Source organism: Canis lupus, chromosome 7 (assembly GCF_011100685.1).
Source record: "Canis lupus familiaris isolate Mischka breed German Shepherd chromosome 7, alternate assembly UU_Cfam_GSD_1.0, whole genome shotgun sequence".
In the NCBI taxonomy this organism is placed as follows: Eukaryota; Metazoa; Chordata; class Mammalia; order Carnivora; family Canidae; genus Canis; species Canis lupus.
The window spans coordinates 67022265-67048734 of NC_049228.1; the positions used below are offsets into that span (position 1 = coordinate 67022265).

Consider the following 26470-nt stretch of genomic DNA (forward strand, 5'->3'; position numbering starts at 1 on the left):
AGTTGCTCCCAGATTTTGTTAAACCACAGTCTTGACTGATTTAGATTGATAGAAAACACAGGGTGCACATTTAGAAAGCAATAAATAAAAAGAAAATGACATTATATCCTTGTGGTTATTATATATATTTTAGAAATCACTTATAAGATTGAAAGTAATCAATTTACTGTATAAGTTAGAGAAGGGAGAAAGAAAAGACCAGAATAATCAGGAAGACTTCTTAAAGGAGGGAGGAGATATTACCATTATCTAAAGATTGAGTAAGACCTCAAAAGTTAATAGTTTGAGAGTCAGAAGCCAGCATTGGTAAAGGGAACATTATCAGTGATAATGATAATAAAAAAGTGATTAAGGAGTGAAGATAGGTAAGTGAAGGACAAAAAAGGACTTGATATAACCAGAGAAGAAAAAACATATTTAGTAGTCATGGGAAACTTGGGGACCAAAGTATTGAAAATTAAAATGGGAGGCTATAGGTGAAATTACTCTTTTAGAAAATAAAATTATTCTGGTAGTGTCCTATAGAATGAGCTAGAAAGGAGAGATTAAAGGAGAGCCCACATGCAAGAAGAAGGTATGTTGAAAATTTAAAAGATAATATTCAGTCATTTCAAATGACTTGGCTTGGGTCATGATCTTGGGGTCCTGGGATCAAGCCCACATTGGATTCCCTGCTCAGGGAGGAGTCAGCTTCTCCCTCTCCCTCTGCCCCCCCACCCCTCCATCCCCCCCCCGTGCTCGCTCTCTTGCGTGCTCTCTCTCTCTCTCTCTCTCTCTCTCAAATAAATAATCTTTTTTTTAAAAAAAAAAGGTATGTTCTTGACTTCTATGGAACTTTCAGCCCAGAGAGAAAGACAGATATTACAAGCTTAATTACAAGCATGACTTGTATTTAAAGAGGAAATACTGTACACTGTGGGAGTGTTATGACTAATCACATGGCCAGGGATGGGGGTGGAGCAGTAAGGAAGGCCTCACTAAACTTTAGAGGATTGTAGACCAGAACACAAATAATTATGAATGAAAAGGTAAATTTAAATACTGCTTAGGAATGTCCCTCTAAAAGTAGCTTTTATAGCCACCTTCATGTTGGTGCAGAAACCAGATTGTTTTCCCCAAGATCTCATATCTGAAATTTGGGGGTTAATTTGATTTATTTATTTATTTATTTATTTTTTTGGTTAATTTGATTTAATAGTAAATGCTAGTAATAAATAATGTTGCAACAATGGAGACTCTTTAGAATACTAATATTCTCTGTATAACGCAGTGTAATGCACTTGAGATTTGGTTAGTATTCTTTCAAATAATATTTAATAAATTATTAGCGAGATTTAAAGGGGTGGCTCAGTCTGCTAAGTGCTAACTCTTGATTTCAGATCAAGATCTCAGGGTGTTAAGGTCAAGCCCCCAAGTTGGGCTCCATGCTGGATGTGGAGCATGCTTAAGATTCTCCCTCTGCCGCCCCCACTCCCAACACTCTCTCTCTCAAATGAATAAGTAAATCTCTTAATAAATAAATAGTGATATTTAAGATCCCAATTATTTTTCTCATTTATAGGTTAAGAATCTATCCCTGCAGCTGGAGCAGGAATCAAATAAGCGACTATTGTTACAGAATGAATTGAAGACTCAAGCATTTGAAGCAGACAATTTAAAAGGTCTAGAAAAGCAGATGAAACAGGAAATAAATACTTTATTGGAAGCAAAGAGATTATTAGAATTTGAATTAGCTCAGCTTACAAAGTAAGTCTCAAAAATAACATTTTTGTTTCTTTTTTGTGTTCAGCATTGCTTATATTTGATATTTTATGTGTGTAGAAATAATGTATTTGGAGTTTGTGAAACAAAGACTTTAGAAAAATGCATTTAGATTTGAAAGAATTTACTTGCAAAGGTTTGCAAGGGATCCTTAATAAATAATAGAGATTTTTTTTTAAAGGAAAAGAGAGATTATCAAGGCTACTGACTTTACTGTAAAACTGAAAGCTAGAGTTTTCTGATGTGATTTTCATACCCACAAGTCGTGTTTCTTCACACTAGAATTACAAAAATCAGGGGTAGGATCAGTACCTTATGGGAAATGTTCAGTGTTTCTTTATTTTAGAAATTAGAATTAGGCATAATGACCTTGTGTTTGTTTTGTTTTGTTCCTTTGGTTCACATCTCAGAATGTAAAGTACCTTTTTTCTTCTTCTCTGCTCTGAGAGGTGATATGTTCACTTACTTGAAATGGAGACAAATGAGGTGTCATTATTGCTTTCAGAATTTGTATAAAGATATGCTTCAGAAATTTAATGTCAAAGATGAGTATATCTTCTGCCAACTCATGTGTTTTTATTTCTTCTGGATTTATATTCTATCTTCATTTGCCAGCTTCATTTACAACTTAGTAATTCTTGAAAAAAAAGTGTCAGTTTTTGTTCTGTTGGATTTATATTAGCAAAATTCTTTTCCCTCTCAGAGCCATCATTTTCACATAATATGGTTTATAGTTTTCTTCTCCTAAAATAACTTTCACTCGGCATTCAGTGAACATTTATTATGTCCTTTTATCAACCATATGCCTTGGTAGATGCTGAAAATACAAAGCTATTACTGTCTAACATGAAAATCTAGCAGATGCAGAAGGAACTGTTTATCCTTGAAAATCTGTGTTTGTGGATTGCATTGTGTTTCTGTTTTATCTGTTTCTATGTGAATTGTGTTTGTGTGTGTATTATATATATGTAGGTGTGTCTGTGTTCCTCCTCCTCTATCCATTATTGTTCTTGCCTTTTGTTTCTTACCTGATTTTTCATTTCCAACCCCACCCCCATGCTTTATTGGCCATGATGTATAGTATTTTATGTATATATAATGTATAGCATGTATGTTATTATTAATATTTATTAAATATTTTCATATCCCCTTTTAATTGCTTACTTTACTACATAAGACATTTAAAATGTATCCCTAAGAATGTTTTCTCTATTAAAATTCACCAAAAAAAAAAAAATTTTTATTTTTGCAACTTGGATTAATCCACAGTTAATATTCTCCTGAAAGTCACCTTCAGTAGAAGACAGTTCCCTCTACTTTGCACAGTATCATTTTATAAGGAGCAAAATGGAACCAGACAGCCTGTCCTGATCAGATATAATAAAAGTCATACTGTATAATGAAGTATGGTTTTTAAAAATAATTCATTTTAGTAAACCTTTTTATTTTTAGCAAGTTTAATAAATAAAGAATAATATAAAGCCTAGTGTAACTAGCATTCATTTACTATTTTCTCTTTGACCTGAAGACAGTATAGAGGAAATGAAGGACAGATGCGGGAGCTACAAGATCAGCTTGAAGCTGAGCAGTATTTCTCGGTAAGAATCATTTTTAACACCTGGCTTAAAACAAGGTATTAAGATTTTAACATGAACTGTGACTTTTTTTCAAATGATCATGAACTGATTTTCTCCCCCTTTTCATATCCCCATCTCTCCATTTCATTTCTAAATCTGAGTTCATGGTCTGTGTAAGTTGTAAAGAAATGACCATTTTTGTGGAACATTTCTAGAATTGCCATCAAACTAAAACTGTATGTAAGATTTTGTTAAGGGTTTTGTTTGCCTGATAGCAAGCTTGGATGGTTGGAGTTATCAATATTTTCATGTGTGGTTCATGTATGCACATTACATTTGTAGGTATAACTGCATACAGTTATAGGTATAATTAATGCTCAAAAGCTTTGGTCTAGTTTTACCTCTTTGTATGCACTTTATGCATCTATTTTGCTCTTTTCTCCATAGAAGTCATTCTAATTCTTACTGGCTACAGGCCAGGTTATTTCACTACTACTATTAACATTTATAGCCAGTGTTTTGAGATTTTTATTGAAGCCTCTGCATTTTTTGTTTCTTTTGGTTACCAAGTTTATACTCCACCATTTCAACTTAACATTTCTAGCTTCTCCATTACTATTAACACTGGCAGCCACTTTTCCTACAGGTCTTAGTGCATTAAATGAGTGAGTTTGAGTTGTGCTGGTGAACATGTCCTAGAAACCAAGTAAACAATATTAGAAATAATGATTTCCTTAATAAAGAATCTGAACACTAGTAGAGCTCTATAGAACTTTCACATGTTCAGAGCTTCGTGCTGTACTCTGCTCATCTCCTAATAAACATGGTGACTTTCTTTCTATCTTTTGCCTATTTCCTTCTTGGTTTGATAGACTATCACTGAAATATGTTTTTAACTTTAAAAAAAATCAGTATTGTTGAAAAATCTTTCTCTGGGTAGAGATTAACCTTAATTGTTCAAAGTGTGTAGTACTGACTTCTGCAAAGTGGGCTATAATATAGCCTATAATCCACACTTTCTTGTCTATACTTTCACAGAGTAATCATCTAGTACCTCCTTTATTTATATTCCTATTGAAATATATGTGTTTGTCCCCTAGAGAAGTGCTACTTCTTAGAGGGATAAGTAAGTTTACAGTGTAAAAGTAATTCTCCATAGCTATTTGCTAGACTTCACTAATTTTTCCCCTTATCTTTTATACCAAAAAGTATAGTTTATTTTTTTTCAAAAAAGGATAGTTTAAAAAAATGTGAAATGAAATTTACTCTGTAAAAAAAAAAAAAAAATTTACTCTGTAACCACAGCACCCTAACACAATATGGGTTTAATCCTTACTTGTATCTGTTAAACATCTGTTGATGGAGTTGCCAAAAGCCAAATGAATTTTGTAAGAACCATTTTTCTATAGTAAGTATATATTATTTCTGTGTTAACAGAATGTTTGATAAATCTTGTTTGTTATTTCATTCATGTCATTCAGCCACCCACTTAATCCCCCTCACTCAAAAAGGGAAGTGATTTTTTCTAACATTACTCACTTCAAGAATTGATCTTTTAAATGAATAGTTCTTGCTCAGTTTCTTTATACTGTTTTCCCAAATCAATATAATATTTAATGTACTTGAGATATAATTTCTATATAATTACTTATAACCATTTTAAGTGTATGTGTTGATAAGTTTAGGCAAATGTGTATACTGTGTGACCACTACAACAATCAACATATAAAACCTTTCCTTCACCATAAATTCCCAGTGGCCCTTTGCAGTCCATCTTCCCCACTTACCTCTATTTGTAGGTAACCACTGATTTTGTTTTCTGTCACTATTAATTATTTTCACCTGTTCCAGAATTGCATGTATGTGGAATCATACAGTATACGCTCTTTAGCATCTGTTTTTTTTTTTTCCACTCAGCAAAATATTTTTTAGGTGTATCATGTTGTTTGTATAAGTAGTTCATTCCTTTTTATTGCTCAGTATGAATATTCCACAGTTTTTAAAATTCATCTGTTGATGAACCTCTGGTTGTCTACAGTTTGTAATAAAGTGCTAATGAAAATTCATGTATAAGATTTTGTGTGGATATATGCTTTCATTTGTCATGGGTAAACACTTGGGAGTAGAATTGTTGGACTATATGTTAATTGTTTATAAGAAACTACCAAATTTTTTAAACTCATAAACACATTTCTTGTAATCACTTGTTTTGCAGACACTTTATAAAACCCAGGTAAAGGAACTTAAGGAAGAAATTGAAGAAAAAAACAGAGAAAATTTAAAGAAAATACAAGAGCTACAAAATGAAAAGTATGTCCATTTTTCTTTAGCATAAGAATCACTATTACATCAAAGCATTCTTTAAGTTTAAGATAGAGAGTAGATGTGCCATTATTCTGATGAGAATGGTATAACAAATCTTATTAGGCTAATTTAGAACAAATCAAATTAAATTTAGAGTAAAATTTCTCTTTATGGTGAAAAAATAATACATTAACACTATGGTTATTGTACAGAGATTCACTAAACTGACAGTAAGTTGTTTTCAAGGGTCTTTCAATCTTTAAACATCTACTTGTATATAAATAGTTCATGCTGTATTTACAAGTCATTATTTTTTGCTAGGTAAAGGTATTTAAGATCTCCCTCTTAGTTTAAGGCAGGTTAAATTCCATTGCATGTGTAAATCCCAGGGCCTTAGAAGGAGAAAATCTAAAGCTATTTTAAGTATAACAACTTCTCATAGCTAAGTGGAACACACACTAGAACTAGTTTTCTGACATTTTTATATTTTCTTTCCATATACAAATTTTTAAAATTTAACCATTTTATTGCTGAAACAAAGAAACACATTAAATATTAAAATGTGCAGTTTTATGAATTAGATGACAAATATTATTATAATTACTACCCATGAAAGAGACAAAACCTTGCTATTTACTTTAGAAGTCCACTGTATTCCCCCTCCTGATTATGCCTTCTTCCCTCTCTACCACTAAACTAATCACTATCCTGACATTATTTGTCAGAGGAATGAGATCATTCCTATATAGTTTTCTTCAGTTGTACTAATTTAATTTATTCCATTTCCACAGTTACTTGAACATTTTTGTCTTTCTGTGTTTCCGATAAATCAGTGGTTAAATCTAGAACTGTGCTGTCCAGTATGGTAACCCAGAACTTAAGACTATGGTAACCCCTAGTCTTATGTAGCCATTTAAATTTAAATTTAAACTTTAACTTATTTAAATGAAGTATAAAATTTAGTTTTTCAGGTGTACTAGCCACATTTCAGGTGCTCAACAGTCACATGTAGCTAATGTCTACTATATTCAATAGCACAGGTATAGAGAACATTTCTATCCTCATAGAAAGCTTTATTGGACATCCCTATTTGGGAATCTTAGTCATATTCAAATCTGATTTATAGAGAGGTGAAGACTACTTCATATATAACCTTATAAAATAATGTGGTTGCCTCTTTGTGTTGTTAGCAAACATGGACACTCAATGTTTAGATCTTTAATTTATTTAGTGGAGTCTAAGGAGCATAGGTACATTTCCTGGCTAGTCTCTGTGACAGTGATAGAATCCTATTATAGTCTATTGCCTATCATTTATATGGTGTCTGCAATGTAATATGCAAATGTTGTGTGCATTTACTGTGAAGAGGACACCCAATCTACTACATGGTATATTATTTCATAGGGTTGTTAAATTTGCCTTTGTTTGATCTATTTGAAAGAAACATATTGATCACCACTAGTGTGTGTGTTTTATTATTAATAAGTTATGGTTCTTACCCTCAAGTACTGTAGAATCTAGTCATGAGACAGCTATAATTAAGGTAGGTATCTATGACAAAGTGCTAGGGATTGACAAGGTGATGTCTCAGAAAGCTTCACTCTTTAGAGTGAAGAATGGATTGGAGGCAAAACAGGTGGATACAGGAAGTGGAATTATGTAGCCTTTGGAAAATCTAGATGTAAAATTGTAGTGGAAGTTGACAGTAAAAGGAGAGGCAAGTACATGGGGGAAATAAAAGGAAGTTAGAAGCAATTGGACTTGTAGATTTGGGAGTGTGGCATAAAAGTTGGGAAAAATTCAGGTAAGTTCTCAAGTTTCTGACATTGGGTTGATGGTAGCGTACTGGTCCCTGAGTTATGGAATGCCAAGTCTGTGAAATGAGGGGAGACAAGGTATTTCCATTTCAGATCTATTGAGTTTGAGGTGCCTATGGGATGTCCAAAAAAATGATTTTGAAATTGCTTCAGAGCTGAGAGAAAAGATAAGGACTTGAAGCTGACTTGACAGTCACTGTATATTGAAACAGATTGGAAGACATGAGATTTGTTAAGGTGATTGTGTATATCAACGTTTATAAACTCATGAACCTATAGTACCATACGTGTAACTGATTTGAAGCTAGTTGGGTATATTCGTTGTGTAAATTGTGAGTATTATAACAAACTAAGGAGTTTATCTCAGTTCTAACCACTTGCTGCCACATGGTAACACTGATCCAGTATTTCAAGATCTGGTTTTTCAAGAGAAGCCAGAAATCTGAATTTTTACGTAAAATGGCTCAAATTTATTTTAATTCTGTATCTGGAGAGAAATAGAGGAACACTTATGTGGACTCATTTGACCCTCTCAGGTAGTAAGTTATAACTCCTAGTGTAAGATGAGAAGACATAAAGGCTGGCTGGCGATGGACTCCTAGTGCCTATACTTTTAAAGGACAGAGAAAGGGAAAGTAAAAATCACCAAGTAATAGAAGGAGAAAAGCAGAGTAAGATTACACAAGATAGGGGAATAGAATACTTCAAAGAAGACAAAGTGATTTAAAGTACCAAGTACTCAGAAAGGTCAAGTAAAAAATAAATTGTCCATTATATTTAAGGTTGTTAAGTTATCTTCTTGAGAACAGTTCCTAAATAGTAATGAGAATGGATACTAAAGTGGATTGAGACATGAATGGTAAGGGTAGAAGTGGAGACAGAATGTAGACTGTAGCCACATTTACCTCCTTACAGTTCAACAAACTAGTCAGTTACTCTCCTGCCTCAGAGCTTCTAGACTTGCTCTCCCCTCCACCTGGAACATTTTCCTCTGAGTATCCACATGGTGTGCTCCTTCACCCCCTTCAGGTCTAGGTCTAAATGTCATCTCAGAGGGGGCTTCTATGAATATCCTTAAAATTGTACAAACATTCCCACCCCATTTCCTTGTTGCCCAGCTCAGTACTTCCTTACCTGTTGTATTTTTCTCTGTAGCACTTATCCCGTGCTAATATAATATAGAATTTGCTAACTTATTTTACTTACTATTTTTCTCTTTCTGCTAGAACTTAAACCCAGTGAAGGAAGGAATTTTCAAATGTTCTGTCCTTAACTCTGATTCACTGCTATTTGTATAGCACCTGGAATTGTACTTAGAATATAGTAGATGGTCAGTAAACATTTGTTAAATTAAAAAAATTCAAGAAATGTAGTTGTTGAGGCAAAGAGAGCAGTAGCTGGAGAAGGTGAAACAGAGCTATTTCTTTTTAAAGATAACAAATTGGAGCATATTTAAATGAGACATGGAAAGAAAAGGAAATCAGAATGGGAAAAGTTGCAAACATCTATACATTTATTGAAATGAATGTGAGCACTTTCTATGGGCTGGAGACTTCTGGGCATTTGGGATATAGCAGTGAACAAGAACAAAGCTCTTGATAATCTTATAAGCCAGAAGAAAAAGGAATTAATAAACTGATATCATTGAGGAGGTAAGGAGAATAAAGGTGACAGATTGGCATTAGGCATCAGTAAAGACAGGTCTTTTATTTATGGAGAGTCGTGAAGGAAGTCTGGATGGTTATAGTTGCAGACATTTTACCCTGAACCGTCTCATTGTTTCTTGCTTTCTCTTGCACAGTTGCATAGCCAGGGATAGAACTGTAATTTGGGATAAATAGGTTTTCTGGCATTTTAATATATAACTTAGATACTTTTATCTGAATTTGATACAAAGCAGTAAGCCCAGGTAAGAATATGTTATAAGAAAAAAAAAAAAAAAAGAATATGTTATCAGTCTGAAGCCTTATATTATAATAGCTCAGAACCACGCCCCTCCCTCCCAGGATCATAGACTTACCATTGGCAGTACTCCTGTCCTTTCCAAATGTACTAACTTCCCTACACTTTGAGACAGCTATTTTGTATCTTCTCCTTTCTCCTCAGATCTTCAACAATCTGTCCTCATCCTCACATGCAAATGGCCTTGCTTCCTAGATGTCAGAGAACCTCTACTCTGTCCCAGCTTCACAGCTACTAACCTATTTGCCTCTGTACCTATAAATCCTGCCTGCCTTCTGATTGATATAAATGGACAAAATGTGCTTTTAACTAAAGGCAGCCCCTCAATCCCATCCCTTCTGTTTACTTAAGAATATGATTCCAGGAATCCTTACCTTTTTTAGGAAATTTTTTTCCTTTGTATGGTCATTCTCATTAGTATTTAAACATAACAGGTAAATATTTCTGTAAAAAATAACCATCTTTTAAATGCATATTTGCTTCCAGCTATACAGTCTTATTTTTCTGCTTCCTTTTTTTTTTTTTCTTTTTTTTAAATTTATTTATGATAGTCACAGAGAGAGAGAGAGAGGCAGACACACAGGCAGAGGGAGAAGCAGGCTCCATGCACCGGGAGCCCGATGCGGGACGCGATCCCGGGTCCCCAGGATCGCGCCCTGGGCGAAAGGCAGGCGCCAAACCGCAGCGCCACCCAGGGATCCCTTTCTGCTTCCTTTTATAACAAACTTTTTTTTTTTTTTAACTTTAAATTCAGTTAACATATAATGTATTATCAGTTTCAGAGGTAGAGGTCAGTGATTCATCAGACTTATATAATACCCAGTGCTTGTTACATCACGTGCCCTCCTTAATGTCCATCACCCAGTTACCCCATCCCCGCACCCCTTTGTAGCAAACTTTCTTGAAAAGCAACATACCATTTATCTTCAGGTCTTTTTTTCCCTTTCTGTCTCTAGCTCATTCCAGTCAGACTTCTGCATTCATCACACTACCAAAGTAACCCTACTCTAGGTCACTGATGACTTCCTAATAGTTAAAGACAATAGTCAGTTCTCAGTCCTTATCTTATTTAACAATGGCAGTTGACATATTTGATTACTCTCGCTTGACACAATTTCTTCATTTGGCTTCTGTGACACCATGTGGTATTTTTTCCGTATTGAATTGGCTGCTCTTAACCTTCTTTGCTCCTTTGTCCCTTCCCCTCTCTGAGACCTTTAAAATTTGGAGGGCCCAAGGGATCACTCTTTCCTTGTTCTCATCCAGCTTCATAGCTTTAAATAGCATCAGTGTACAAGCATGCTCTCTCCTGAATTCCAGGCTTGTATGTCCAGCCGTCTGTTTGACTCTACTTGAGTGTTTAATAAGCATCTCATTTTTAACATGTCCAGAAAAAATTCCTGATTCCCTTACTTTGCCAAACTGCTCCTCCCTGTTTTTCCCATTTCAGTATTAGCAAGTCTATTATTTCCAGTTATTTAAACAGAAAACCTTGCAATTATCTTAGACTCTTCTCTTTTTTCCTAATACTTTATATGCAATCTATTAATAAATCTTCCTAGCTATAATTTAAAAAGTGATATATATATCCACAAGTTCTTACTTGTACCATTTCCCAGCTTGATCCAAACTGCCACCATCTCCAATTTTGATACCATCTCCAATTTTGATACTATAATTAGCTTCCCAGCTGATATCTTTGCTTTTGCCATTGTCCCCCTATTGTCTGATCTTAATAATCTAGCCAGAATAATCTTTTTAAAACAGAATACTCAAGAGTAAAAGCCAAAGTTCCCTATACTGTCTTAGAAAGTCTTACAAGGTCTGTTCTCTCTTCCCACTTCTCTTAATACAGTTCTCACAACTTTCCTTCATCTCTCACTTCACTCACATTAGCTTCTTTCAGACCAGGCTTAGGGCATTTGTTGTTAGATGTTTCTTCCATTGTAACACTATATTTTTAGATACTTGCATAGCTCACTCTCTTACTTCCTTCATAGTTCTTCTCACATGTCTTAGCAGAGAGGCCTCCTTGATCACCCTGCATAAAATACCACATTCACAGCCTCTTCCACCTTTTTTGTTTTATTGTGTTCTCTGTAGCATACTATTTATTACTTGTTCACTTTTTTAATTGCCTATTTCACCCCACTAATATATACTTCCTCAGAGTAGAGGCTTTGTACTATATTTCTTAATTTAGACAACCATGTTTGGCACATAGTAACCATTTAGGTAAATGTTTGTTGGACAAATGAATGAATGCTCTTTTTTTTTTTTTTTAATAGATAGTATGTCTCCCTCCTTAGGTTTGAAACAGAAAATTTCATTTGTCTTATTCCCTTAGTAAAAAAATAGATGGCAGTCATTTTTTCATCAAACACTTATTGAGCACCTACCATATGTAGGGGGGATACAGTATGACCGAGATACCTTATCAAACAGAAGTTCTTTAGGAAGAGCAAGCAAGCTGGAATAATCTGGTCCTGGTCTGAATGTCAATTCTGAAAAGCTTTAAAGTATAATTCCCAAGGAGCATTCCTAGAATAGTTTATAGTGGTTTACAAATCTATTTATAAGTCTTCATAATCTCAATAAATTTCAGAACTGAAAGGGACCTCAAAAATCATTTAGTTTAACTCTCATTTTACAGATTTGATTAAATTGAGCTCCAGGAAATGTAAAAATTTGCCCAATTTTCTTACCCAATTAGTTAGTGATAGAACAGGGATAAGGTCAAGCAAGGTCTGGCCTCCTGGTTTACAAACCTATTATTTTTCTTCTGTCCCATGCTAACCTCCATTCTAAATCCACAACAAGTTCCTTTTCAAAAGTAGGCTGCTTATCATTGCTTTCCCACCTTTTCTTAGTTAAGTACAACAGCAGGTACAGGATTAAAGAGTTCTTTACTTTTATAGTTTTTCAAAATGTGAGAGGTTAAGTTTATTACTTTTATAGAATGTTTGCAGTAGATTCAAATAATGTATTTTAAGCAATAAAATGCTTAATTCTTAATGTTTAAATATAGTTGCCTTCTTTTAAGAGCGTATTGTTAAGTTGGAAGAATAACTGAATTTCTTTGTATCTGTTTCTCTTATAAATCTATTACAGAGAAACTCTTGCTACTCAGTTGGATCTGGCAGAAACAAAAGCTGAGTCTGAGCAGTTGGCTCGAGGGCTTCTGGAAGAACAGTATTTTGAATTAACCCAAGAAAGCAAGAAAGCTGCTTCCAGAAATAGGCAAGAGATTACAGATAAAGATCACACTGTTAGTCGGGTAAGTGTGATTGTCAGGTAAGTTTTATGACTGAAATTTACCTAAATAAAAATAGGTCACATCTTTAAGTGTTAGGGTATGTGTGCATATGTATTTACTTTGACTTTACTTATACACAGTAGTCAGTCTGTACTTTTGTATAAAGCAGTTTACATAATCCAAAACCATTGTTAATGACTGAAATTCTTATTCAGTATAATGTGTTTTTTCTCTTTCTGGCTATAGATCTTAATATATTATATCTGAAGAAATGCTTAGGTCAAATTCATTTGTTGTATTCTCTTAATATATTGCAACTGATTTTGTGGCCAGAATTCTGTAAAACACAGAGAAACTTTTGGGATGAGAAATTCTTTATGGATATCTACAAATTAATTCTAGGAACCAGTCCTGAAATTATACTATTGTCTACATAGATCATAGGGATTGAAAGGGGAGTTAGATTTTTCTTCTTTTGAAGAAATCCTAGCTTTACCTCTAAGAAGTTACATGGTTTGGGCAATTTACTTTAACTTCCCTAAGCCTCAGATTCTTCATCTATAAAATAGAAGTAATACCAGGATGCCTGGTTGATTCATTCAGTAGAGCATTCGACTCTTAATCTTCAGGGTTGTGAGTTTGAGTCTCATGTTGGGAATAGAGAGTTTACTTGGGGAAAAAAAAATACTATCTATTCCACAAGATTCTTATAAGGTTAAATGAAATATATTTGAATTTAGTATGTCCACATATGTTAAACCAGAAACCAGGCATTTTTATAATATTGTCTAATTTATCCTGCAAAGTATTTTTTAAAGGATATTTTAAATGTGAGACTAGCAAAGTGAATGTGATTTAAACCTTTGTGTGTTTTGTTAAGCTTGAAGAATCGAACAGCATGTTAACCAAAGATAATGAATTATTAAGAAAAGAAAATGAAGAGCTAACTGATAAAATGAAGAGGGCAGAGGAAGGTATGTAAGGTTTTGTTTTGTTTTTAAATCATAATGTTTAATCAGAGGTAAATCTTGAGTGATTTATATTGTGTGTTAGGTTTTTGAAATATTTGTTTTCATAGGTTAAATAATTTCTATAGTCTTAAGAATTATCTTAGCAGAATTTAAATATTCTCATCCCCCAAAATTGTAAATATGTGAGGTGATGGATGTCTTAATTAACTCAATAAGAGAATCCTTTCATGTTGTGTACATATATCAAATCATCTTATTGTACAGATTAAATATCTTACTAATTTATATGTCAATTGTATCTTAAAGCTGAACAAAAAATTATTTTAATGAACTTATTAAAAGTGATGTAGTATATACTAATTTGAATAATTAAGAACATTGTTAATTTGGAACACAAATTTAATGTCATATAACACTATATAATTTGTTAACAGAATATAAATTGAAGAAGGAGGAGGAGATCAATAATCTTAAGGCTGCCTTTGAAAAGAATATCAATACAGAGAGAACCCTTAAAACGCAGGTATACATACTCTTTCAGCCTTTTCTATATGTTTATATTTGAATATCATATATTCAAAAGTTAATATTTGCTATTTGTGCACTTATTCTTAAAACTTAGGTCATAAGGGCAGCCCCAGTGGCGCAGCGGTTTAACGCCGCTTGCAGCCCAGGGCGTGATCCTGGAGACCCTGGATCGAGTCCCACGTCAGGCTCTCTGCATGGAGCCTGCTTCTCCCTCTGCCTGTGTCTCTGCCTCTCTCTCTCTCTCTCTCTCTCTGTCTCTATGAAGAATAAATAAATAAATCTTAAAAAAAAAAAAAAAACAACAACTTTGGTCATAATATTCAAACTTTTCATTGGAACAAGTAATGTAATTTTCTTTCTTCGTTAAATATAAAACACTTCCTCAGGAAATTGGCTTTCAATTGAGTTAAAAAAGATGTGCTAAAGAGTACTATTCCATTTACATGGAATATAATAGTATTCATATATATATATATATATATATATATATGAATATATATAGTAGATATAGTATCTTCTATATATATATAATATATAGTATTCTATATATGGTATATTCATATGGAATATAGTACTATTCATATAAATGGAATAGTACTCAACAGTAAAAAATGAAATCTTACCATTTGCAGCCACAGGGATGGAACTACAGTGTATTATGCTAAGGGAAATAAGTCAGACAAATACACTTATCTACTTGCCACTTATCTACTCTCCCTCCCAGCAGTTTTTCATGTTGCATCTAGATTAATCTTTCAAAAATGCACTTAATATCTGTTGAAAATCCTTCAGTGGAAATTTACTTACCTTTGCATACAGAGACCATGAAGAAAAAGATTGACCTTTATTACATAAAAATTCAACCATAATAAAAACCAAGAAATAGAAATTAAAGCAATAATGAAGTATCTTTTTGGCAAATGGGCACATTTTTTTTTTTTAAGATTTTATTCATTTATTCATGAGAGACACAGAGAGAGAGAGAGAGAGAGAGGCAGAGACATACGCAGAGGGCAGGCCCCATGCAAGGAGCCTGACATGGGACTCGATCCCGGGATTCCAGGATCACGCCCTGGGCTGAAGGCAGGCACCAAACCACTGAACCACCCAGGGATCCCAAAATGGGCACATTTAAATAAGATACAATACTTGTATTTGGTAAGAACATAGGAAAGTTTATTTGTAAAATATATGAGGGAGTAAACTATAAGAATAATTAGCAAACACATTTTAATGTGCATATTTATTTGACCCAGTAACTGCACATTTAGGAATTTATCCTATGTAAATAACTCCATAAATGCTCAAAAGAAATATATACAAATATAATTACAGCAACATTATTTTTAATAACAAAAAATTAACCCAACCACCCATCAGCATAGTATTGACAAATCATAATACATCTATGCAATGCAATGTAAAGGAGCCATTAAAAATAAATGAAATATATATATAATGACATGGGAAAATAATAGTTCCCATATTTGATACAGTTATCAAATTTAAAAAGCAAGTCTCAGCACAGAATGTACAGCATAGTTCCATTTTTTAATTTAAATGTATCTATAATTAGCTTATATACATAGGGAAAAGTTTAGAAAGATATACACCCAGCAGATTGAAAGAAGAGTCTTTAGTAGAGGTGCTCTTTGATGGGTGATACTACAAGGGCTTTTCACTTTCTTCATAATATATTTCTGGATTTGATTTTTCTTATAATGTTAGATTTACTATTAGGAAAACAATACCCATTATGAATCAATGAAATAAATTTTTACTGCATTAAAAAAGTTATGGGCTCCTCATCCTAGATAGGACCATATCCATGGAAATGATAGTGACTCAGATTTTTTTGTGTCTTAGTGGAAAAATCTTTGGGTTTTTTTTTTTTTTAATATCATTGCAGAAAAAAATACCATGATTTATGTTTTAGTTTATGTAGCTTAACTTTACATGCTTTTAACACTTCTGATTTTGAATATATACAGAAGGGGTTAGCCTCAACTAACATTTGCATTTTCTCTTATATTCAAAAGGACCTCAGTATGGCCTAGTCTGCTACCCTGTCTGCTTACATTCCTACTTGTCCAAAGGAAAAATGTTATCTTGGGCCTTTTGTGCGGTTTGATCTGATTTTAATGCCATCCTTGGCTCTCCTTGACTCCTCTCTTTAATACTGTTTCTTCTTTGCTTATCCAACTCTTGCTTGTCTTTTTAAGAAACATATGTAGACACATATGCAGGTATATCAGGAAGCCATCCTTGACCTCCCTAGTCTCAGTTAGGTACTGCTCCCATAGCACACTTGTTTGCCTCTTTTCTTTTTACTTACCACTCTGTACGTTATAGTACAGTATATTGCTTGTTTGGCTCCTCCACCAGAGTAGCATGCCTTTGGGGCATAACTATATTCTTTTTTTTTTTTTTTTTTTAAGATTTTTTGTATTATTAGAGAGAGAGGGATGGTCAGAGGGAAAGGGGAGAGAGAATCCCAAGCAGACTCCACGTTGAGTGCAGATCCTGATGCCAGGCTGGATTCTACAACCCTGAGCCGAAATCAAGAGTTAGAGGAGTAAATGGGTGACGGGCACTGGGGGTTATTCTGTATGTTAGTAAATTGAACACCAATAAAAATAAATTTAAAAAAATAAAAAGAGTTAGAGGCCCAACCAACTCTACTACCACCCAGGGGGCCCCTGTATATCTATTTTTGTATCTAGTGCCAATCAGAGTGCTTACATACAAATAACAAGTGCTGAATAATTGTTGAATGATAAATGGGTTTTGCAAGCCTGTTTGGTTCTTACATTTGAACAAGATGAAACAATAATAGGTACCCGTGCTACCGGTTACCATGTCCCACCCTTCATTAGGTTCTTATTCACACATACACAGACACACACACAGACACACATACTCGTGCTTCCTGATTTTGAAGAAAGAAATAGATTTTAGTGGAGATTTAAATTAGATGGCAATGATAGAGGTCTTTACTAATAATATTTTAATATTTTAATAGGCTGTTAACAAGTTGGCAGAAATAATGAATCGGAAAGATTTTAAAATTGATAGAAAGAAAGCTAACACACAGGATTTGAGAAAGAAAGAAAAGGAAAATCGAAAGCTCCAACTGGAACTCAACCAAGAAAGAGAGAAATTCAACCAGATGGTGGTGAAGCATCAGAAGGAACTGAATGACATGCAAGCGGTAAGGTTTATGTATGTGTGTTTGTAGGATTCATTTCTTAATTTGTTATTGCTATTTATACCTATTATCTATTGATCCTAACTAGATTTTTTAGTATAAAAATGCATATTCAGGTTTATAGTCTTCATAACTTGATCATTATTACTCTAATATGAACCATGATCTTGAAAAACTAGAAATATACTGTTGCCTATTAACCCTGATAATTTGAGTAAAATTTTTTTTTTTTTTAATAATTTGAGTAATTTTACCCATGAGCATTTACTTGATTAGAGAGGCTCGTTTGAGAGAAGCAGCCAAGGATTTGCTGCTTTGGCTTTAGATTGAAATTGAGATATGAGTAGGATAATATTAACTATAATTGAGATAAAAGATTTGAAGAATTATAGATTTTTTTGTTTTCTCTAATCAGGACTCACTTTTCAGAAATCAAATACCAATCTTAATTTTTTTGATATTTCCTGGCTTGTTAATAGCACAAAATTGAGAACATGGTCTCTGGACCTAGACTGCTTAGATAAAAGCACTATCATTTATGGTTTTACCATACTGAGAAGCTTTCTCTAGCTTTGAAACTGTTCCATTTGGAGCCATAAGAGTATTTCCTAAAGTTTGAAGAGGTTTTTTCAAAGTTGGTTTTTGTTTTTTTGATGCTTTGTATCTATTTATTTATTTTACAGAGGAAGTGGGGCGAGAGAGAAAGAGAGAATCTTAAACAGGTTCCATCCCCAGCATAGAGCTTGATGCAGGCCTTGATCTCATGACCCTGAACCAAAATCAAGACTTAGATGCTTAACCATCTAACTCAGATTCCATCCCCAGCATAGAGCTTGATGCAGGCCTTGATCTCATGACCTGAACCAAAATCAAGAGTTAGATGCTTAACCAACTGAGCTACCCAGATGCCCCAGCTGCTTTATATTTAAAAAGTAAAAACAAAAAGTTTGTTTAAAGCAAGGAGAAAAGGAAGTTACCTAAGCAATGTATTATTGAGGAAGAGAACTTGAATTTTTACAATTAAGTCAAAATCTGTGGTAGTGGGATATTTGGGTGGCTCGGTGGTTAAGCATCTGCCTTCCACTCAGGGTGTGATCCTGGAGTCCTGGGATTGAGTCCCACATCGGGCTCCCTGCATGGAGCCTGCTTCTCCCGTTGCCTGTGTCTCAGCCTCTCTATTTCTGTGTCTCTCATGAATAAGTAAGTTAAATCTTAAAAAAAAATCTGTGGTAGTAAGCATTCATGAAATTTAGAGTAAGTTTTTAGTGATAGCAGTTTTAGATTCTTTATCACTTACAGCTCCATTAATTCTTAATTTCTTAATGTTGGAAATTTGATATTGATTTTTTTCTATTATCTTGTTATTTTTCAAAAACAGCAATTGGTAGAAGAATGTACGCATAAGAATGAGCTTCAGATGCAATTAGCTAGCAAAGAGAGTGATATTGAGCAACTGCGTGCCAAACTTTTGGACCTTTCCGATTCTACAAGTATTGCTAGTTTTCCTAGTGCTGATGAAACTGATGGAAACCTTCCAGGTAAGAATATTTCCATTACTTCATTCAGGTTGCTTAAATGTCATGGAAATTAGTTACTTCTTTCATTTAGCTTTCTACCCTTTGTCATTTTTTCCATGAATCCTTAAGAAATTTATGTTTCTGAATAGCCAAAGTCTGATTGTGTTTGCATTTTACAGAATAAAAGCAGTCAGAACAAATCTTAGGCTATTAAAATAAATCTGAGAGGCTCTACCTGAATAGAAATCTGAAGAGCTTTATGAACCTATGAACACCTAACTACATGGTAAAAGTTAAAGCTGCTGCTTTCACTGTTTAAAGAAAATAACATGTTTTCATGAATAGCAGCTCTTCAATATTTAATGTATTTTTTGTTTTATGTATTTTTGTGCAAAAACTAAAACCTGTACTTGGAACCACAGCCGCCTATATAGGGACCTTTCTTATGAAATAGTGATCATCTTTGGTCAGACTTTAAGTTTCAAATTTAGAGAAATATATAAAAGGAATTAAGAAATGCAGTGAGGGGGCAGAGTCAATTAAAGGCAAAAGTGAGTATCTAGGACTTCAGACTTTCTTCTGTCCTTTCTCCAGTAGAGAATCAATTAAAAATAAGCACCCATTCTTAGGTTGATTGTAGTGTAAGTTATAGTATATTTATATCTTTTTAACAGAGTGAGCAATACACATAGGGTCAATTTAGAAATGAATAGATTATAAATAATTTTTAAATGCATTGCATATTTTAAAGGTATAAATATTTATATACACATACACATCTGACCTATTACATATCCTTAGCTGAAGGTTTTGGAAGTTTTGTTTATATGGTCATAAACTTGAAAATCAATTTTAATTTGTGTATTTCCTGAATAATGTTTGAATAGAAAGATATTTATAAAGCAGCATATTTTAAAGAGATTCTTTTTTTTTTTTTTAAGAGATTCTATTTTAACAGATACTGGGTTTTTTGAGAATTTGATATAAAAAATTTGATAGACTACTTAGAAAATATTATTTATTGCTCTCAAAGACAGAGGTGAATTTAACTCTTACTTGTATACCGTGTCATCACTGCCCTCTTTCTTTTGTGTTTTTGCTAGCCCCAGTCAGATATCTGAGAAGGGCAGGGAGTGAAATTTCTTATTACAATGGTCAAGGAATTCCTTTTGTTTTCCCATTATTGGTTCTCTGAAATCTCCTGCCTCTTGAGAATCCAATAGGTGCATGTCCTTTATCAGAGAATCACTTTGGATTTAACAAGAACCTTTAACAAGTATAACTTTTAGGGGTGTTTGGCTTCATTCTTTCAATTGTTGAACTGAAAATTGTAGCTTAGAGTGCCTCTTCAAGCTATTTCTTAAGTTATTTATTAAAGGAATTCTTACTCCATTTAGTGGAAGTTAAATATCCTGACCAGGTTTTTTTGTCTTTATTTCACCCTTCCCTTTAACTTTGATTATAATGTCTTATTATGTATGCCTTGGCTTTCTTTGTATTAGGTTAAACATTTCAGAGACATTGTTGGTAAATATTATTTAGAAAAATTTAAATTGAATGAAGAGTTTAGGGGACATCTAAAGAGGAGGAGGGTAATGAGTTTTTTCTTCCATTCTGGCTCACTGAAGAAAACTAAACTCAAAGAATGATCAGATGGTTTGATTGGCAAACTTAAGTTGGGGGTCCATTTAGATTTCAGAATCCTGACCTAATAAATCCACATAGGAATCAATCAGCAAAGAAATTATAAAATGTTGCTCCTGGCTCCATTCTATTACTTAGAATAACAGTGTATTTTCAGAGACTTTGTTGCTAAGGTTTTCTAAGTTCAAACCAAGTGAGGGGAAAAAATGATACTGGTAGCCATTCTTCATTGCTATAAAAGGAGACCAGTTAGGTATCTCTTTCTCTTATTACTGTGCTCTTAGTCTTAAAACTTTACATTCATAGATCTCTATAGTGCTAACTTTCATACTGTAGGTAGAAAGTAACGGATAATCTATCAGTGGGGTTTTTTTTATCCTTTTTTGTGTCAGATATTTTGTTAATAAATTGAAAATCTATTCTAATTCTGCCATTTACTAGATAGGTAAAAATGGATATTGGCAAATAAAGTTTAGGTTTTGCAATCATAGGAAGAACCGTTAAAGAATTTTGATAGTCGTTCTTTTTATTTTTTTTTTAAATCATTTATTTGAGAGAGAGAGGAAGAGCACAGCAGGGAGACTGGCAGAGGGAGGGGGAAAAGCAGGTTCCCTGCTGAGCAGGGAGCCCCACACGGGGCTCAGTTCCAGGACCTTGGGATCATGACCTAAGCCAAAGGCAGGTGCTTAACCAACTGAACCACCCAGATGCCCTGGTAGTTGCTCTTAATTTAAGAAAGTTGCTTATGGGATCCCTGGGTGGCGCAGCGGTTTAGCGCCTGCCTTTGGCCCAGGGCGTGATCCTGGAGTCCCAGGATCAAGTCCCACATCGGGCTCCCTGCATGGAGCCTTCTTCTCCCTCTGCCTGTGTCTCTGCCTCTCTCTCTGTGTGTCTCTCATGAATAAATAAATAAAATCTTTAAAAAAAAAAAAAGTTGCTTATGATTCAAGTATCTAAAATTTTTGAAGATAATGACTAATGATTAACTTAGTTTAGAAAATTAGTAAATTAAACTACAGGCTGGGACGCCTGGGTGGCTCAGCAGTTGGGCGTCTGCCTTTGTCTCAGGGCATGATCCCGGGGTACTGGGATTGAGTCCCACATTGGGCTCCCTGCATGGAGCCTTCTTCTCCCTCTGCCTATGTCTCTGCCTCTCTCTCAATCTCTCTCTCTCTCTCTCTCTCATGAATAAATAAATAAAATCTTTTTTAAAAATAAAAATAAATAAACTACAGACTGAAAGGGGAGAACTTTGGATGGGATAGATTTACTCAACAGTTAAAGGCCTTTTGAAACATGGATCATATTTTTAGTTCAGTGAGATGTTTTTTTTTTTTTTAAAGATGGATTTATTTCTTTTAGGGGGAGAGAGCACAAGTGTGCATGTGGGCAGAGAGCAGGGGGAGGGACAGAGAGGGAGACAACCAGACTCCCCACGAGCAGGGAGATTGAGGTGGGGTTCAATCCCAGGACCCTGAGATTATGACTTGAGCTGAAACCAAGAGTCAGATGCTTAACCATCCAGGCGCCCCGAGATATATTACTTTTTAAGTAGTTGGATGGATGAACTGATAATATGATTTAGTTACAGATTTCATCATTCAGTATAAAGATTCTCATTTAATTACTATGTATATCTAGAGCTAAGCCTCTGTAACGGTCTTAGTTGGCATTATGTCCTTAATGAGATGAAATCTCTAAGTTTCCCAATTCTAAAAAAGCTTAGAAAAAAAATATGTCGTATAATCTTTGAAGTTATTAAAATCACTTTTATTCTCCTAATTCTTTCATGTCTTCATCCTCCTTTTTGTTCTGTAGCAGGTTGTGGCCTAGCTACTGTAAATACAGAAGTTACACTTGGGTTTAAGATTTGCTTATTTCCTCGATGACAAAAAGAGTAACATGATAACTGCCTCTCCTCCCTTGTTCTTACTCTTTCCTTCTTTTGGAACCATTGACCAATAATCTGAAAAGAATGTAGAAGTAGATGAAGCACCTAGGAAAAACACTGATATCAACACTCTATTAATATTCATTATCTCATGGATTAGCTGCATCATTCTCTCCGTCTATGTATTTTAAATCTGTAAATAGTGAATTTCTTAGTGTATCCAAGTATTTGAGTATATGAGAGCTTCTGAATGCCCAAATCTAATCAATAATTGGAGATAATGCATCTGAATTCTTGAGCATTGGTTAATTTCATTTTTATATCACTCCTGAATAAAAAATTTTTTGGATGGTTCCTTAGCTCTGTTTCTTTTTTTATTTTTATTTTATTTTTTTTTTAATTTTTATTTATTTATGATAGTCACAGAGAGAGAGAGAGAGGCAGAGACACAGGCAGAGGGAGAAGCAGGCTCCATGCACCAGGAGCCCGATGTGGGATTCGATCCCGGGTCTCCAGGATCACGCCCTGAGCCAAAGGCAGGCGCCAAACCGCTGCGCCACCCAGGGATCCCCTTAGCTCTGTTTCTTAAGCAGTGTATGTTTACCCAAGTAAACTTCGGTAGTCTTCAGCAGTTAGCTTTGATGTGTAAACTGGCTGTATTGGATATTGACTTATATATATATAGTTAATCTCTATGTCTCTTATTTGGGTAAAGGAATCAATTGTTGATATTGTAATGAGATACATACCTACATTTTTTTGGTAAGTTAAAATCACTCTAAAAACCCGTAAGAGCTGGAGCCAAGTTGTTTTGTACTTTGTACATTTTTGTGTACCATATTATTTATGGTAATCTAGAGTTAGAAGTCCTCAACATTTGTTTATCTGGAGCTGATTTCTGTGTTTGTAGTACAGAAGATGAAATTTAAAACTTTCAGATTGCCATGTAGGTCATGGTTTTAAAGGAGGTATACATGTGTAAAAAATAGTATGTTACCTTGTTTCTAAGGAAGTAAAGGAAAATAAAGTATTTCCTAAGTAAAGGAAATAGGTTAGTATATATTTTTTAATTTATCCCTAAGCTTTAGTTCATCTGTTTCTCTGAAGGGAGTTCACCAGGAAAAACTAAAATTCTCTCCTGTAACACCATTGTTTTAAATTGGCAGACTTACATATCCTGAACACCTTTTTTCAAGTTCCAAATTTCTTCATTTAAGAGCAAATATAAAATTAGGCTTATTTGAGTCATAAAATGTCTTTGACGTACAAAACTTCTCTAGGAAAACTGAAATGACAGATAAAGTCAAAACACAACAGTCATTGAAAATATATTAAAGAGAACACTGGTAGGTTAATCCAAACCTAGAACCATGAAGCATTAATACTTTTGGCATTTATTCTCATAGAGAAATAACTGGGGGATAGTAGTATTTGGGCATACACAGTTTTATATAAATGTCAAGATTTCAATGACTTTCACATCTTTTCTGTGAGGAATTACTGGTATTAAATGGAGGAGTAAGAGCTGCAATTTGGGGTGCACTAAAGGGAAACTTTCCTAGCAGTAACTTGTTGCTTTCGTAAGATAGAGTGTTTGTGAGTGATTAGGAACCTTCTGCATGTTATTTAATATGAAACTGCCCTTTGATTTTTAAATCATAACCATTATTTACAGAGGATGACTTTAACTGGCTAATGTGGAAAAAAATAGAATTGCAAAATAATCAGTTTTTTGTCAAGTACGTACCTACTCTGTATGTCAGATGTCTTGGGGCATATAAAAATAGTGTTAGGATATGGTCCTGATCTTTAAAAACTTCAAGGCATTACCTAAGGAGAAAAAATAATTATTGCTAAACTAAATAAGAGCACTAAGAAAAGAGTTAAGAGAAGAGGAAGATCATTTTACGCTGAGGTTACCATTATTTTCTCCACCTTAACAACTACAATTTAGATGAAGGGAAATAATAAAAGCAAAGGACGTTAGGTGCATGGAAGAAGTTGGAACAAGACAAATATTACTTCCAATTCAATTAGCTGCAAGGCTTTTTAGTTAAAGGATAGAGTAGCATTGTGTTCTAGGAACACAAGCTCAGAAATTAGCCTGCCAGGGTAAACTACAGGTTTGACAAATACTGATATATACCTTTGAGCAAGTCAGTTTACCTTCTAAGCCTTGGTGTCTTCATTTGCAAACGGAGAATGATAGTAAAGGCTATCCTGTCCTGTATTCATAGAAATATAATCTCATATATTCATGGGATAATACATAGGTTAGATGTGAGATATTACTTGGAAAGCACATATCAAACCATAAATGTTCAGTAAATGTTACCTATAATTATGATGACTCTAAGGCAGATGTTTAACAGTCTTTAAGTTATGTGGAGAAGGGCATTATATATTCCCATTAAGGTCATGATTTGAGCATTATACTTGAAAATTGGCTAGTTTTCTGTTTTTTTTTGTGTTTCAAATATGAGATAGAGAAAACAATTAAATGCTCTTATCTCTAACTTGATGTAAAATAATCATTTCTAACAGAATCCTTTTTTCTCCAGATATTTCTAATAAACATTAATTATTTTTAAAAAGTAACAATATTTATTTTGAAATGCCTTGATTGAATTCATTAAGGAATTTCTGGTATTCACAAACTTGTTAAAATATTAGCAGCTGACCAACTCAATTTTATGTTCTTTTGCTGTTTTTTAAATTCTGGTGTAACATACTTAAAAGACTTCATTTATACCTCTTTAGTTTGATAAGAATTACAATTGGATTTAACTCTAGAATTAAGTAACCCCCCCCAACCAGATTTGGATTAACTTTATTGAAATTATTATAGGTGTTTTACCAAAAAGTTTATCAGAATATTGTGCTGAGAAAACAAATAAAATGCTTGTCTCTTATTCTTTATATCTAGTTGATTCTGCCTGCATTCCTTATTTATTTATCTTCTATTCTTATCTTCTGTGAGTAATAGGACCCTTCTCTATACTTTTGCTTGCTCTTTCTTGTGTAAATCATCGCTCTGATTTGTTCCACTTGCTGCATTTTTTTTTTTTTTTTGCTAAATATTTTATGAGTGTTAAATGATATTTAAAGTCTTCTGTATCATATCCCATTTAAGCTGCAATCCATTCCAGTCTTGCCTGGCTCTTGAGGGTATTGTTTTACTTCATACTTTTATAATTGAGCACTAAATGTTAATTTTATGGGAAATTGGCTTGGAATTTTTTTCTGCAATATTTGTATGGCCATTAAAGTTGATTTGTGTGATTGAAGCATGGAAGAGCAAATTGTAGCACTTATTCATTTAGCTGTGTTCAAATGCCTGTTGCTGCATGCTGTCAGACAACCTGTAATAGTTTTTCCTCTTGTTACAATGAGACTGAATACTGTATGTTCTTTTTCTCCTAGAGTCAAGAATTGAAGGTTGGCTTTCAATACCAAATAGAGGAAATATCAAACGATATGGCTGGAAGAAACAGGTATTATATGCCTCTTTTTTTCTAATCTGTTGTATATTTTACTTTTAAAGCATAGAACTTGTATTAATTGCTCTATTATTAACATTAATCTTAGATGCAGTACAATATACTTTAGACATAAATGGCAAGTATTGTGCTTATCATTTTAAGCCAATATCGCTCTTATATGTCTTCCCCTTTCTTTCTCATTTCAGTATGTTGTGGTAAGCAGCAAAAAAATTTTGTTCTATAATGATGAACAAGATAAGGAACAATCCAATCCATCCATGGTATTGGACATAGAGTAAGTTGCCTTTGGTTGAAAATTCAAATCAGTTAAATATTAACTTTATGATAATTATTTTTAGACTTACAATTTAGGGGTTTTTTTTTTAAGATTTTATTTGCTTATTAGAACATGAGCAAGAGGAGGGGCAGAGGGAGAAGCAGACTCCCTGCTGAGCAGGGAGTCCAATGTGGGCTGATGTGACCTGAGCCCAAGGCAGACACTTAACTGACTGAGCCACCCAGGTGCCCCTAGACTTAGAGTTTATATTTTGT

The 26470-nt window shown here is 33.9% G+C and overlaps 1 protein-coding gene across 3 annotated transcripts in view; it reads left to right on the plus strand.

The window, feature by feature from the left end:
* The window catches only part of ROCK1 (Rho associated coiled-coil containing protein kinase 1), a 138951-nt gene that overhangs the window by 104320 nt on the left and 8161 nt on the right, over positions 1 to 26470 (plus strand). For all 3 annotated transcript variants that reach the window (XM_038543693.1, XM_038543695.1, XM_038543694.1), the window contains exons 20-29: positions 1562 to 1746; positions 3290 to 3359; positions 5554 to 5648; positions 12533 to 12698; positions 13558 to 13651; positions 14083 to 14171; positions 17199 to 17387; positions 18763 to 18922; positions 25860 to 25930; positions 26125 to 26213. In XM_038543693.1, coding sequence (XP_038399621.1) covers positions 1562 to 1746; positions 3290 to 3359; positions 5554 to 5648; positions 12533 to 12698; positions 13558 to 13651; positions 14083 to 14171; positions 17199 to 17387; positions 18763 to 18922; positions 25860 to 25930; positions 26125 to 26213 — 1208 coding nt within the window. The remainder of the gene's footprint in view (positions 1 to 1561; positions 1747 to 3289; positions 3360 to 5553; positions 5649 to 12532; positions 12699 to 13557; positions 13652 to 14082; positions 14172 to 17198; positions 17388 to 18762; positions 18923 to 25859; positions 25931 to 26124; positions 26214 to 26470) is intronic.